Source organism: Cyanistes caeruleus, chromosome 2 (assembly GCF_971803275.1).
Source record: "Cyanistes caeruleus chromosome 2, bCyaCae1.hap1.1, whole genome shotgun sequence".
NCBI classification, from domain to species: Eukaryota; Metazoa; Chordata; class Aves; order Passeriformes; family Paridae; genus Cyanistes; species Cyanistes caeruleus.
In genome coordinates, this window is record NC_141702.1 from 100812804 (window position 1) to 100828569 (window position 15766).

Here is a 15766-nt window from a genome sequence, read left to right on the forward strand (position 1 = left end):
TGCCAATCCCAAAATCCAGGCACTCTGCCATCAATTAAAAGGCAGTCCAGAACAATAAAAACACTACCCCACCCACATAAAACAAGCAGTCAGCAGGAAAAATAGCAGAAGAAAGTTTTACCAGTGAAAGCAAACCTTTTTTTACTCAAGCCTTATGCTGTGACATGAGACTTGACTGTATTTTGAGAATGGGTGAGAGAATTTTCTTGCTCTGCAGCAGTTTTTGAATGCAAAATTTGCTTCATATTTTTCAAAGTTTGGCAATTCCTTTCAAATGTCAGGGGTTGAAGAAAACTCTTGTAAAGCTCTGTTGATTGACTATTTAGCCAAGTATATATATGTGTGAAAAAAAGAAATTTAATGCTCTATAAAGGCCTATCTGCAGTAGTATGATTTCAGAGTAGCATGACCACTTTTTTAAATTTTTTTCTCTGTTTTCATCAACTTCATGCATTCCTGGGAAGGACAGGTAACCTGTACCCCACTAGGACATTGTTCATAGTCTTGTTTACTTTTAGCCATTGGCCTAAATGTTACTTGGCATATATCTACCAACATAACTATGAAGGAAAGACTGTGCCCTTCTTGTGAAACTGTAGCCCTCCTTGGAGTTCTGTGTGCCCAGCTGGGAGTAATTACTTTTCTGAGCTGGAGCCAAAAGCTTTGCCTTTCATATCATTTGCTGTTTATCAAGGTATTTCTTAATCCTTGCTGAGCCAGCTGACTTGTGTAATATTTTTTCCTGTTTTTTTTCCAAGTTACTGTGCATGATGCTTGCCTCTGGGTAAGATCATCTAATTTCTCTCCCCTCACCACCTTGTCTGAAGCCTTGCAATGTGGGAGAAAAATGTAGCAATTTTAAAAAAAATAGTAAAATCCCACTCTTTTGTGTTCAGATAGGCTTTTTTTTTTAAGTTTTGGGGTGGGTTTTTCTAGGAATCTTTTACTGGCAGATATGAGAGCTTTCAATTTTGTTCAACACAATTCTTACACACCAGCTTTTCATTTCAGAATGTGTTGGTCATATCTGCCTGTAAGACACTACAAGAAACATTATTAAACTATAGGTTTAGAAAGGGAACATATTAGAAATGATGTTCTTTCAAGCCTGGAGGCTGAAGTCATTTTTATGTCTATAGAATGAGTACAAAAGTACATAGTGGCAGTAAAAGATTCCTTGTAGGAATCTTTTGTTTTCTTTAGGTCCTTAATACATTTCAGGGTGCTCTTAGGAAGTAGCTTTGCTTCCAGGGTTGAGTGAAGTTTCTGTTCTCTTAGAGTTGCAGATAGGTTGGCTAATGTAATGAACTATGTGAGGTCTTGAAATCTTAATTATAAGAAAACAAGGGAATTCAAAAGAAATTCAGAGTTATTCTCTTTGCTTGCTATGTGCCAGTGACAATTGCATCTTGACTTTTCTCTTACCATTTGTGCTGCTCCCTGTAAAGCATTTTACTGTATTTTAAACCATTTTTTGGTGACACATAAACAACTGGCATGAAGGTTACTGTTACACTTCATGACAAGCATAATCATGAACCTTTCATTTTTAATTAGGACTTTGTAGAATGATTTTGCTTCAACTTGTAAACTTTTTTGTACCAGATCTGTTGCAGAGCATTTCAGTGGTGAAAGTAAGAGCAGGATTTCCTGCTCTAGTTCAGTAACCATGATCCAAATTCTTCATGATAATCTTTCTGGAAGCTAGGCTGACTACATGACCTACAATTTGCTTCCTGTGCTGTGATGGCACCTGGAAAAAAATTGGTGGGTTTGTCTCAAAATAGTAGCTATTCTAAAATCATTGATTGATGGGAAGGAAAGTGAGAAGCATACAAGTGCTATTTTGTAGCAGCTATTGGTCATATGAGACTTGAAGTGATTTTCCAGAAAAGTTCCTTCTACCTCAAGCATATTTTATAAATGCTCCAAGTATCTGGTAAATAATTTGTAAGGACAGTGATTAGAGTCAGGCTTACTATAGATTTTTCTTCTGTTCATAAGACTTTATTTTAAGCAGTAGTTGGAAGATTGTTCAAGGGCAGGAGGAATATTATGCTTCCGACTTTGACTGCTGTTCTTGCTGGGATACAAAGAGTGGCATGGGGACTTCCATTTTTTTTAAGCTAAATGGGGCTATTAATTGTGCTTTCCAGCTTAAAAGTCACGTCAGTTTAAAAACTGAGAGTGACTGCCATCTTTTCCTTGCAGCTTCTTGAGAACTGGCCGTCAGCATGGTATGTTTCTTTCCACTTCTTTCACAGTGTAGAAATGGGGAGGGTGAAAAAAAAATTCTTTTCATTCATATTCCTCTTTGGAGTGACAATGGTCTGAACAGTTGCTTCAGCCTGTGTTAGGAAATTGTTTCTGAACTGTGGATGAAGGCAGAGATGACTTCTGGAAATTTGGTAAGGTGTATTCGACACCTCTTTTAATCTTATCAGGAAACTTCCTTAGAGGTGATAATGGCATTGCAGAGTAGTGGAAGTTTATTACTACAGCTGTTGTGTGCTGGTTTTACAGACCTAATTGAAGGAGTAACCAGGCATGCATGTATTCCAGCACATTTGAGGGGGCAGCCAAGTATTAATTTAGTTCAGCTGTAGCCAGAGTAGATGTATTCTCCTAGTTTTAATAAATGTCTTCCCATCACATGCACAAAAACTTTTAATTTAGATTCCTTTGGATCCTGCATTTGTATCTGTTTTTCCCAACTGTGTGTACATTCTCTTGAAGGTCACCCCATATATGTTTGGAGCTGATGTTTTTAATGAAGTTTTTTGGTTTTGTACCAGAAAGTTGCTGACAACTAATTGTATGTTGTATTCTTAGGAATATCCTTAGGGATAAATGCAGTGCAGCCTGCCACAGGTTTGCTATAGCCTATATTCCTTATGTTCTTTAAGTAAAGTAGTGTTGTGCAGTATTAGAGGTTGTTTGATGCTGACATTTTTACTTTAAATCTCTTTAGAAGTTGTATTAACTTACAGAATTTGGGTCATCAACCAGATTGGGTTTTTAAGATGTGTAAACTCAGTTCCCTGATTGTTGTCATAGCAGGTAATGCACATCTGTGTTAACTTGGGAATGTAGGACTTTGGCAATATTTAAATGTCAATTTAAATGTCAATGTTTTAATATTTAAAATTGATTGATTTGATGTTAAGAACTTGGCACTGTAAATTCAACTCCACAAAAGACAATTAAGGATCTTGTGAAGGGCAGTATTTCACTAGGTTTACCCTTTTTCCTGTGGTTTAATATTCAGCTCTCTCTTTCTGTCATCTTTTTCAGATATCTGATCAGAAATCAGGCAGGGAAAAGGCTGTGATTTTTCACTTTGTTCCCATCTACCTTTTTTTTAATCCTCTTTCTGTTCTATGTTCCTGGCAGGTTTTTTCCCTCTGCATCTGGGGGCCAAGCAAGTATCCTGTGCCCAATGCAGGAGCAGCCCTGACAGCTGTTCACACAGAAAGGCCAGTTCCCTGTGTGTCATCATGAGTCACTCACAGTTCAGCTGAATGCTGCCTGCTAAGATGCAGATAGTGTGTGATCAGTGAGGACAGATATCTTAAGAGAATTTGGATGCTAAATGCCTATTGCATCTACTGAGGTGATGACCTGAGGTTTGGGGAGGGCAATCTTCCAGATGCTTGTAACTTGTCCAGATCCAGGCAAATGTTCATGGAGATAGCAGAAGATACATTGCCAGCTCCAAAACACATCCTTAACTGATTTTTAAGTTTAAAATGAATGAATGTTGCAAGGTTTTAATGGGTTCCTTTAGAAAATGTCTTTCTTCCTTAGAGCTGAAGACAAAATATTTTAAGTTTGTCTTTCTGTGAAAAGGAGTGGAATGGTTATATTTGAAACATTGCAAAATCCATCAACATGAAGCAGTTGAAGTTTGGCAAATTTTTAAGTGAATATAAACAGCGAGTTGTGATTGAAATGTCAGGCAATGCTGAGACAGCTCCATCTGTCATATTTGAGAGTAACTTGCCTTGTTATTTGTTTATTAGTGCACAGGATACTGTGATGGTGTTCTGTTTTCCCAGAAGATGTTGCAAGGCGCTTTTTTTTTTTCCAGTAAAACTATGTCTAAAACAACCACATTTGAAAAACTTGTGGCATGCATCTTCTTTTGATCTTCCTGTGATTATACAAAGCACAAAGAGTCAAAACCTATTAGACTTTTATCTGGTAAATCAAGTTGGAAGCCTTATAAAAGCAGCTCTCCACTTTTGGCTTTGTTCATAACTCTTATAGGCAGGGCAGTGTACTTAGAAAAAAATGCATCTAAACATTTCATAAATTTTTATAGAGAAATGTTCTCTGGAAATAAGGTTTGGGATCTTGTCTATCTGAAGAAGCTTATTCCCCCCCCACAAACATTTGCTGTTGGAAATTAACATGGAAAGTGATTCCTTTACTTTGAAGTTTTATTAAGGTATAAAACGTTGTGATTTCCAGAGTGTGTGTGTTATAAATGACCTTTGTGGGTACCTACTCATCTGTTTGTCTTGGTAGATAGACTTCAGGAGTGGTGGGTCAAACTGCTTCCAGCTTGCAGTGGTTAGAGGGTTGCTGAGTTCAGTAAATTTTTTTTTCAGTACTATGGGAAATCCCAGCCAATTTTTAATGAGTGTTTCTGAAATTTACTGTAATATTAGAAAATGTACTTTTTTAAAACCTGGTAGTATTACAGATTATACTAAAACTGCCTCTTGGAAAGGTCTGACCTCTTTTTGGTTTGCTGCTAAACTTTGGCCAGTGTTCTGCAGGTGGTCGGTGTCATTTCTTCTCCACCTGCAGCTGTTGGGAAAGCCCATTCAGAAACATAGAGGGAGATGGAAAGGTCAGAAAAGCAGAGAAAGGGTAGCCAGATGTTTAAGATATGGGATTAGGATCCTGGGCAGTTTACATCTTCCTTAGTCAGGTTTAAACTGCTTTTAGAAAGCAGCCTAGGAGTGCTGAGGGGTATGATCTGTTCCTTAATGAGCTTGCCACTCACACATGGCAGCATGAGGGGAAATTACAGAAATATAAAGTCAGAGAAATCTGGATTTGGAGACCTCTAAGATATCTAAGGTTGCAAAAACCGTTTAGGTAAAAGCAAGGGTAATGACTGTAGGGAGGTGAAATCAGACAAGCTGCTTAGCAGGCATGAAAATGTCATTATTTCAAATTTAGTAATAAAATTGCACAAAGGTTGGTTCCTTGTAGACTCTGTTTTGGTGGGTTTTTTTCCTCATCCTCTTAAAGTTTTTTTGGATCCTTATACTTCTTCTGAGACTAAAAAGTGGAAATCTTGAGTCAGGAAGAGGAGGCTTTTCACTCGCCCCTCTTCCTTCTCATCAGCTGTTCTGTGAGATGTTTTCTTAAGTGCTGGAAGGGATGGGCATGATCATTACTGTAGCCTTTATTGTTTGAAGCAACCTTTTGGGAACTCACTCCATTATGCCTCTTGCTGAATCATAATGAAAAATAGTGGATGATTTTAGCATCATTGGTTGGAAATAATTTGAGTGACATTCATATTATTCAAAATTTTTCAAGCTCCTAATTTATTGTAAGACAAAAAAAAAAAAAAGAAAAAAATCAGAAATGCTCTAAACAACTGCAGGTCTGCATGTTTCCTCACTGGGCCTACAGGCAAGCTTTTATAACAACTTGCAGAAAATTTTAGGTACCCAGCTGAAATAGTGCATAAGTGTTCTTTGTAAATGGGTGACATCTGAGAAAAATCTGTTGTGACTGGAAAATGTTTGTCTAAAGTAGACTGTTGAAAGACACAAGGATGTAACTTCTGAGGGATAGCACAGTGGAGGCCTTAATCTCAACTGCATGCTTTTTTACTAGGCACTCTTGCCGTATCTGTGTATTTTCCAGGTACAGCTTGGTGGTTCAGGAACTGTGCAGCTGGTAACAAAGATGTTTTCGATCTGAGGTGATGTTTAGGTTCATCTTTGAACTCTGTCATGTCCTCATTCTGTGGGAAAAACATACTAGGAAATGAAGGACCAGCTGATGGAGAGTAGTTTTATTACTTTGGAGAAGTTGTGTGGCCTTTATTTCAGGGTTGAAATGCTGCACATCTAGAAAAGTTCTTTATTCCTTCATTTTGAATCCCATCCAAACAGAAGAATTCTCAGTTCATTATCTTCCTTTTAGTTATAATGATGGAAACAAGTAGGGAGTTGTCCATGTAAGATTGTTCTTAGTAATTAACCATATATGCTTTTAATATAAAATGAACAATATTTTGCCTCAGACCTGAAGCTCATGACTAGCTAGCAAAAGTTGGTTTTTCTCATGGACAGCACCATCTTTTCCAAGTCAGAACTACAATTCAGCTCGTTTGGTTACCATAACTGGCCATACAGATTCTCATCTGATAAGCAATGAAAGTGTAACACATTGCTTTAAGTACAAAGGTCTTGATCATGCATTGTTTTCAACCACAGTACTCAGGGAGTCTTTATATCAAGTATTAATTGATGCTGATGCTGTGCAGTGCCACGTACATGAAGCATGAAAGCTGTGTGGAGATTTAGAGGTGAATAAAGGGTAGGAGTAACAGGTGAATGCAGGCATAGGAATGGGCAGTCTGGTAGGCAGGAATTTCACTGTCAGTAGTATGACTGCTGATAAACAGGCATTCAGATGTGAAGGTATACACGTATAGATGAGGGTGTTGAAGAGTTTTATTCTTAGAGGAGACAAAACCCAGCAGGACTGAAAATGAGTAGCAGTGGCACATAGAAAGACTTCCTGCTGTGATGTGTTGCATGACAATCTCATACAGGGAATGTATGAGTCTATTCCTGCCTTTCCAGATACCTTTTCTGTAGTAACTTGCAATCTACTCTGAACTAATCTTTTTTCTTTTTGTTAGTGGAGTGTTTTGGCCTGGCAGTTGGAAAGACAATGTCATTACTTCATATTTACAGCATTGTTGTTTTGCCTTGTATTTTAAATGACGTGAATTACAAATTACAGAGTGTATTCCACAAGGGGAAGTTACCAGTATGGGTAAAGGTAACAGTTCGTGCCTATAGGATTGTTTTGTTGGGTGAGTCTTGTTTTCAGGTGAGTTTTTATTGTCTGTGAGCAGCTCCTGGTGTAGCATGCCCATGCTATACATCATGCTCATTAAAACATGGGAAGAGAGTCTTGATGCCAGTATGGCCACACATGTCTTGCAGTAACATGTGGTGGAATTCCTTGTGTGGCACAGGGGTTTCTGAGATGGTTGCTGTCGATGGCTGGAGTACAGTGCAGGCTGAGGAGTTCCAGAGCGTCCTGTGTGCAGAAGGGTCCTGTGTTAAGCTTGAATTCTTAAAATATTTTTGCTTTTCCTGACAGAAATAATAATTTATGAGGTTTCTGGTGAACCCAGCCTGAGGAAATCTGTTCTCTCGTAAGCTTTTCCTAAGACTTCTCTTTGCAACTGAGCGTTTAATAATGATGCTTATGAATTTTCTTCTTTACTTAGGATTAATGCTTGTTTTTAGAAATTCTGTAATTGATTTCTGACCCCTCTAAAGTTGGGCCATGTTTAAGCCTCTGCATGCCAACCCAAAGCATTCCTTCTTATTCACACATCCCCAGTTGTAGTAAACCCTAGAGGAGGATGTGAGGATGGGGAGATTCCTCATGCAGGTCGTTAAGCTCTGGGTGGTCTTCTGGCTGTGCTCAAAAGGAAAATCACTATTTGTTGTGCTTGTAGTAATAATTCCAGTGTGTTACTTTCAGAGAAGCTTGAGCAGGAACAGCAGGTCTCAAAACACACTGTAAAAAAATTTCATTCTTAGGTTTATTTACTAGAATTGCCAGAGCAGATTCTGGTGTGTGTGAGTTTGTGATCTGAGTAAATCCCCTGTGCTGCTGTTGATACCCACAGTATGGTGTCACTTCAAGTAAGCCAGGGCACTTTAGTTCAGTTGATGTAATTTCTCAATCAGAGAGAGAATGCAAATGGGTGTTGAATAACTTCTCACCCTAAGGAATAAATGATTGTGCAGAATTATACTGCAGTAGAATGGATTTCTGTTGTGCAGCTCACACATTCTGCAAGCTTGAAAATGCTTCCCAGAGAGAGTTGCTGTGAGAATTCACTTCAGAAATTCAAGAGAATAGCGGTGCAGGTTGGATTCTCAGTTTGCATATTTGTGGTATTTTGGCTGTTTGGGATCAGGCTTATGTAGGAGCCTTTCTTAGAGTCAAGATCTTGCTGCAACTCAAATCAGATAAAGTTGCAGGCAGTATTAATGATCAAACCCAAGTATCATTTTCCTGTTAAAAATCATTACAGTTTATTTTCTGCTTCTCTTTCTGCTTTAGATACTTTAGCTGCAGTTTTTTTCATTTCTTCTCAGCCTGAAGGAAATTTATTTTCTTATCCTGTGAGCTCGCATATTGCTGGAAATGAACTTAGGAGAACTTATTATGCTGGTATTCTTTGTTTTTCATTCCTTCCCCCTCTTTTACCAAGGGGGGTTATTATTACTACTACTATTATTATTATTATTATTATTAATTGATATTTAACACACCTCAGTGTATGCCTGTGCTTTGTTTGGGGTTTCTGGAGCTCAGTTTACACTGACTTGTTTGGGGATGAGAACCAGAATAGCAGCAGTCATTCAGAGCAAGATGCAGGCTGACAGGGAAGGTAATTGTCAGATGTATGTGAGAATGTGTTCTGGCAGTTAAGCTTTTTAACTTCTTCATCATGACAAAAGCTTCACTGTGTCTCAAGGTCTTAAATATTTGTATTGAGCAAAACAGGGGAACCTGGGGAGGCAGTTCAGATTAATTAGACACGTTAGAATTGTTTTCTCAGTGCTTAAAGTTGTTGCTTGAGAGATATTTATGTTAGAAATTCCTTCCTTGACAGGTACAAATAAACATTTATTGTAGGTGATGGTAGAGAGAGATGCCCCTGCAAGCTCTGGCATTTTATCTTACACAAAGGCATGGGGGTCCAGTGTGCTGACTGTAATCCCTAGGTCTGAAAAATGTTCCTTTGTTAAAACCCTGGAGTTCCTGTCTTCTGGACACAGCTCTCAGGGAATCACCACAGTGCTGTAGTGTGTTTGTTTTGTTGTGCGTGTGCTGCTTTGCAGATGCAGAAGCTGGAGTGGGCTCAAGTGACACAAGTTGGTGGACAGTGGAGTAAAATGCTGTCTTTTGTCTGATTTCAAGGCACATCTTTTAATGCCATTACTTACCAATAAGCACTATGGACCCGGGTCTGCTTGAGCCTAAGGTTCTGAAAACTCCGGCAGATATCCTGCTTCAGAAGTGGCAGAGAGGAGTGATCCCACAGCTCGGTGTCAGTGCTGTCTGCTGCAGCTCCAGTGTTGAGTTTGGTAGGCCTCAGTTGAAGATACTGTCTTGTCATTTACTAAGAGCAAATTTTGTAGCTCCATTTTTTTGTGATGGTAAAGAAATGAACAAAAACAGGGAGATTTCTAACTTGATCATATAGCTGCTGCTGCTACCACAAGGCTTTCATAGACCAATTATGTTAAAAGTATCCAGGACACAGGTTGAGCCTGGATCCTGCCAGGGCTAGCTGCTTGTTCTAAGTGGCAGAACTAAGCTCAGTTGGAGCTTTGTTTGGTGTTTTTTTAGGACTTGGCCAAGAATTTCAGTTTATCTTGTCCTGGTGCAGATTTTAAGAGAGTATGTCTTCAAAGCAGGATTAGTCCAGGAAGTATGTTCCCACTACAGAGCCCTACTTGTGTGAGACTTCAGCTAATGCTGTGATAGTCTAGCAAGTAGGCAAGTTTTTTTTGTTTTTTTTTTTAATTTATATGAACTATTCAATTGGACTGTGAGTCCATCACAGCAAGTATCAGCACTAGAGTAACCACAGTGTGGTCTGTCTTATTTCAGCTCATGATAACAAGTTCATCACCAGCAATTAGTAAAACACCAGTGACTCTTCAGGTATTTTACTAATTGCTGCCTCTCAGACCTTTTGAAATGGGTTGCCACACCCTTCTGGCAAAGAAAACCCAATTCCAGTGTATAAAAGAGGAGAGGAAAAAAAGAAACACGAGAATTTTTCACTCCTTGCCTTACTGAAGGATTCACATTGTGTATCATTACACTCCGTTGTTTATATAGTCTGCTTTGTTTTCATTTGGGAATGTTCAAAGGGGACTTCAGTGTTGTAGTGAGATGTGCATGAACAGCTGACTGGGAGTTCAAAAGCATTTGTGTAGATTGAAAGCTGGTTTATTTTCCACGTGCCAAGAATCAGTTTTGTTTTATTTAGATGAAACTAGATTATGGCATTGAAAACCCAACTGTATTAACATTCTTACATAAAGCAAGTTGGGAAGTGATGTTACAGTTCAACTAATTGTTAATTATACAAATACTCTTGCTGCATATTTTCTTAAGACTTTGGGAATGTTTTGTGATGCAGTAGATTTGGAGAGTTCTTATTCTGAGGGAAAAATAGAGTAGTAAATGAGTTAGGAATGAAGATACTAAACCAGGCATTTTCTTCACTTGGAAGCATGCTTAAAATTGATTAAATATTTGCTTTCAAGCATTTAATCTTCATCTTTGAGGCATGAACATGCTACTTCTGTCGTTCTCCTTTGGGCTTGTTGTAAAACTCTATTCAGGCCTTTGTGGTGCCTTACATAATGGGTAATGCTATGGAGGATCAGCATCCCTCTTTTGTTAAAGTCCTGCTTTTGTCCTGTTGTTCACTTGACATAGCCAGAAAGAAGGGCTAATGGTTGCTGAATAGTAGCTTGTGATGAATTTGAGGATTGAGCTTTTCAAACCCTGAGCCTGCAACTGTCATTGCTGATAATAATCTACTCCTTCTGTGCTGTTTAAAAACCAAAACAAAATAATAATAAAAAAAAAAAACAAACCAAAAACAAAAAACCTTGTTCTGCACATCTGGGAAAAAAAAGGAATTCTGTTTGGTTTATTACTGAAAACAAAAAATGTAGATGGTTTTGTAAGAAATATTGAATGTTTCCATTTAAACATTTCAGATTCAACTCTCAAATTTCACTGTTCAAATAGTGACTTATCAAAAGATCTGGGATTAAAAAATAAATAATTTGGTGATTTTTGTGGGGGGTTTTTTGTTCGTTTTTTAAACTATTCTCCACTCTGCAAAAGCAAACATGTACAACTGCAATGCAGTTAAAAAGGAGGAAAACAATAGTTACCCTCTCCTTGCATCCCAAAACAGCCTACCCATGTTTGCACTATTGTAACAATACAGATGATTCCCATGTGAAAAGTTTAAGGTCTGCCTAGGAACCTTATCTGTAGCTCTTTAATTCCAGGTAAACGATTGCCCTTTCTGTGATGATTTTAGGTTTACTGGGTGTTGCACTTGAAGCAAATTGTTGCAAGAGTGGAAAGTGGTTAGGAGGCACTACCCTTGGGAAAAAGGGAATTGTTGGATGGGAGTAGCCATTAATGAGAGCATCTGTGAAGGCACAAAAGCAAACCCTAAACAGAAACTCAGTGCAAACATCTTGAGGAACAGCTGTAGAGTTTCTGTTTTTGAGCTGGGCCCTGGGAAATTTTCCTTTTGGGAAGGAAAGTGTTAAGACTTGTTATCCTATTCTTGTGAGGACAGTGTTTCATAAAGAACTGCAGAAATCACATGTAGCATTTCTGCTTTGATTACCTATTAAAAACACATACCTTGTTTGGCAGACTTTTTGGACTCAGATAACTTCTGATGGTGTGATAGGATGTGTTTTATTTACAGTAACATACAGCATTCTTCATTTCTCTTTTCTTCTGCTATCAAATTCTATATGCTGCTCTATCCCAAATATTGATTCCCACAGGCTTCAGCTTAAGTATGAAGTGGTATCACATTCCTAGATGCATGACAGAGAAGAGGCATGGACAGATGTGTATGGTGATCATACATTTAATGCAGGTTTTGCATCCACTAGGCAAATCTTGTCCACAGAGGACGCTGAGGTCCCTTCTTTGGAGCAGGGGAGTGGGGAAAGCCTACCTGGCTTTACCAATGTTAACTTTACTTTCTAAGACCCTGCAGAACTAAATGAGTGTTTTCACTGCCCCTAATTCTCCCGTGGTAGGACGACTTTTTTGCTTGCATGATGGATCCTGAGCCATGTTGTTCCCCAGAAGTGTTTTGATGCTAAGGCATAAAAGCTGAAATAAATCTTTCCTCAGTACATCGAGCAGCTTTCGGTGTTTTCGTCCTGTAAAGGCTGTAAGCATAGCTTCCAGCTGTTGTTGGAAAGTGTTGCCACAGGATGGGGCTGTTGCACTGCCCAAATGTGATGTGTCACCTCCGGGAACTGCGACCGAGCGCTGTTTTCAGTGCTAACCTGAAACTACACTCCCGACCCTTTTCTTTATTGCTTGCTAGTCCGTGTAGTGGGCCTCTTCCACTTCCAAGAGGTAGGAAATTTGGAGTAAGGTGTTGTTGGCTTGCTAAGAGTGGATCAACTTTGTTTCTGTTAGAGGCAGCTTATGTACCATATGACAAGCCCAGGTAGTGAGGTAATAATTCACATAAAGGGGATTTGGTTCACGTATCAGCAAATATGTTAAATATTAAATTTGGGGGGGGTTAAGCCTTTATTAAATCCATATTTGTGTTTTAGAAATGTGCCAAGAAGTGTTCTAATGAAGCAGCATCTGGGGGTTAATAAATGATATCACGAATCCGTTCTGATTGCCAAGAAAGATTTTAATAAAGGAAGCCATGCCCAGGGTTGACTATTTCATCCATGAAGAATAATTGTTTTGTTTCCATATTTCTTTTACTGGTTGGTTAAAACAAGTTTGCATTTTAGCATCAAATAATTTTTGTTTGTTCTGCATGTTTTTGTACCATTTGCACAAAGAGCTGGCCCTCAGTTCGCTGATTGTAGGAGGTGTTACTTTGATTGCATGGAGACCTTGCATCTTTTACTGCCTTTCACCTTTATCTCATGTTCCTCTGTTCTTTCTTCTCGTCCCCTCAAACATTCAGGGTGAAGTGAAATCCGAAGAGGGGCCAGAATGGAATATCCTCCGTGATGACTTCATGATGGGAGCATCTATGAAGGACTGGGACAAGGAAAGTGATGGAGAAGGCAACAGTGAAGAAGGAGGTGCTCTGAAACAAGAAGATGACAGTGACTGAATGAAACTGAAAACCATTCAAGATAATTTTTTATCTTCTTAAGTTTGTTTGGATAAAAAGTCAACATTCTATGAATGTACAACACTTGGAGGATACCTCTTTTAAAAGGAAAAAAAAAGACTTACACAACCTTGGAGTGTTTTCTCCTCCATGTCAAACTTTTATTTAATATAACTCCATTTGCTATACTGAAATCCTGAAATATTTTCCAAAACAAGTATAATTTTCAACATATTTCCAAAACATTTTGTACAGTCAAAATAGTGGCACTTGCCCAATGAAAGATAGATTTTGCCAAGGTCATTAAAAGTTTATACATTAGTCATGGCAATTGATGTATTAGTGTGCCTGCATTTCCAAATCACTGCTGTACTTTGAGAAGTTGTTGCAATTTGCAATAGAAATGGCTTACAATAAACACAGAAATGCCGTCACCTTGTAAAGTTATCGGACTCCTATAGAGTCTTTACTACTTTGGCCAGAAAAAGTTCTGTAGATAATAAAGGAAAGTAACCATTAATGTGATAGTTCTGGTCTTGGAGCATAGTTCGATTGGAGACAACTCTGGAAACAGAATTGTAAAAAGAGAGACTTGACCCTACTGATGGAGTTTAGTATTTATATATGTATGAATATATATATTATGTATGTATGTGTGTGTAGGTATATATATATATATATATATATATATATATATGGTTTTTCCATTGCAACTCTGAGATTGTTTAAGCTAAGAGTCTGGTAGGAGAGGAAAAGACAGTCATTGCCATTGGTTTCATTGGGGAGGGAGAGCTTTTCTAGCAATACCACAGAAAATTGTGTTCAGTGTTGCTTCATTTGCAGTTGTGGCATTCTGGTCTTTTTCACTGAAGAGCTGGAGCTCTGAGATTCATGCTGTGGGGTTTAGTCAGCTCTAATGCTAATTCCTCAGGTCTGCAACTGGTCAAACCAACGCCCTTCCTCTTATGGTGGGCCATAATAGTAACAAATTTGGAAATCATCTGTCAGGGTAACACAGTTACCTTTTTTTAAGCCACAGCAATTTCTCCTCAGTAGCTGTTGGTTGTAGAGGTGCAGAAGCTAACACACATAATAAGAATATATTTTATGTAAGCATATGCATACAGAAGGAATTGTGTGGTGGTAAGGGTGTTCGAAATGAGTGGCTGGACTTGAATTCTGCTGCCTTTGCTGTTCCAGACTGACTGTCTGATGCTGTGTCATTTGTTTAAATTTGCTATCACATTTCCCCATTTGCTGTGTAAAGAAAAATCCTTGGGGCCTGTGAATTGATACTTAAAATACATGGTACTGTTCTGTCCATTTCTATAGATGCCTTACAGACAAACCTTTCTTTGTACCTGCTTACAGGCAAGATATGATTAGGAGCAACTTTGAAATTTTCAGTCTTCAGCATGGAAATGTGCAGTAGGATTTAGATTTTCCTAACAAAGGCATTGCTTGAACTTTGTGTGTACTGCAGGATAAAGAAATATGGGTACAAAATGGCAGAGAAACCCATCCCAACAACTGGCAGTCATTGTCTTATCCATAGCCTATTCATCTGGTATATATTGTAGCATAATTCTTCCAGGAAAACTCAAAGCTAACAGCAGAAATGTTTAGATTTTCAAGCTGTTTTGAGTATTAAACATATTAGATATCTGAGGAGACATTAGTTTGTGGCCTGATATTTATTATCACAAATGAAGGCTTACACCCAAAATACCAAGTGGCAAAACCACAGAAGTTTGACACATGGTTATCCTGGCTTCTGAAGGCTCGACATCTGTACAGCTGTGCAGTGAGAGTCACCATCTCATTAGTGTAGTGTAAAAACATGCTGCAATGGGGTTTGGGTCCATGAAGCAGCATAATGTTCTAACCTGACACTGCTTTCTCTCTACAGAGTTCAGCTGCTTTCTGTGGAAAAATTACATCAGCGCCCTTAAATCTACAGTTGTTCTCTAGTTTCATATCAGCAGTTTCTTTCCATAATCAAACTTCTGGAAAATAATCTAAGTTTTCCTTAGGAACTGCGACATCCTGAGGTGATTATTAAAAATTTCAGAATGCTTTCCAAATACTTTTAGAATACTTGGGTGTTTATTTGTGCATTCTTGGAGTAATGTTTTGATTAAAGCACTGAAATATCTCTTGTGTATTTAAGAAAAATGTAGAATCTATCAATATTGCTAAAGATATTTTGAACTTCCATTTCATTTAGAGTGCATAGCCTATATGTGGAGAGTCTTTCTTGCCTTTTAGAAAGCATAATACTTATATTTTTATGTATATTGGGTAGTTATTTAAATTTTATACTGTACCTTGTCTTTCCCTTGTCCTTTTTTTTGTGCCATATGCTGAGAGGCTCTGAGAATTGCTAAAATTGCTACCTACATATTTCGATTTTAGGCTGCTTTATTTCACAAGATTTGTTTTTGTTGACTAGCAGTTCAAAAGATTTTGTTTGGCCCAGGCACCTTCCAGTCTCTTCTCTGGGCTGCCCTACCCCCTTTTTCAGTAATGTTCTTCCTCTTCAACAAGCTACCAAGAACAACCTTCAGCAGCTTTTCCCAGCAGTCAGAGTGCTCGCTC

The 15766-nt window shown here is 38.3% G+C and overlaps 1 protein-coding gene across 3 annotated transcripts in view; it reads left to right on the forward strand.

Moving 5' to 3' along the window:
• Positions 1-13688, forward strand: part of RRP15 (ribosomal RNA processing 15 homolog) — a 22474-nt gene extending 8786 nt beyond the window's left edge. For all 3 annotated transcript variants that reach the window (XM_086878735.1, XM_023922853.2, XM_023922854.2), the window contains exon 5: positions 13016-13688. In XM_086878735.1, the coding sequence (XP_086734861.1) occupies positions 13016-13168 (153 nt within the window). In that variant the 3' untranslated portion in view covers positions 13169-13688. The remainder of the gene's footprint in view (positions 1-13015) is intronic.
• Positions 13689-15766: the final 2078 nt, after the last annotated feature.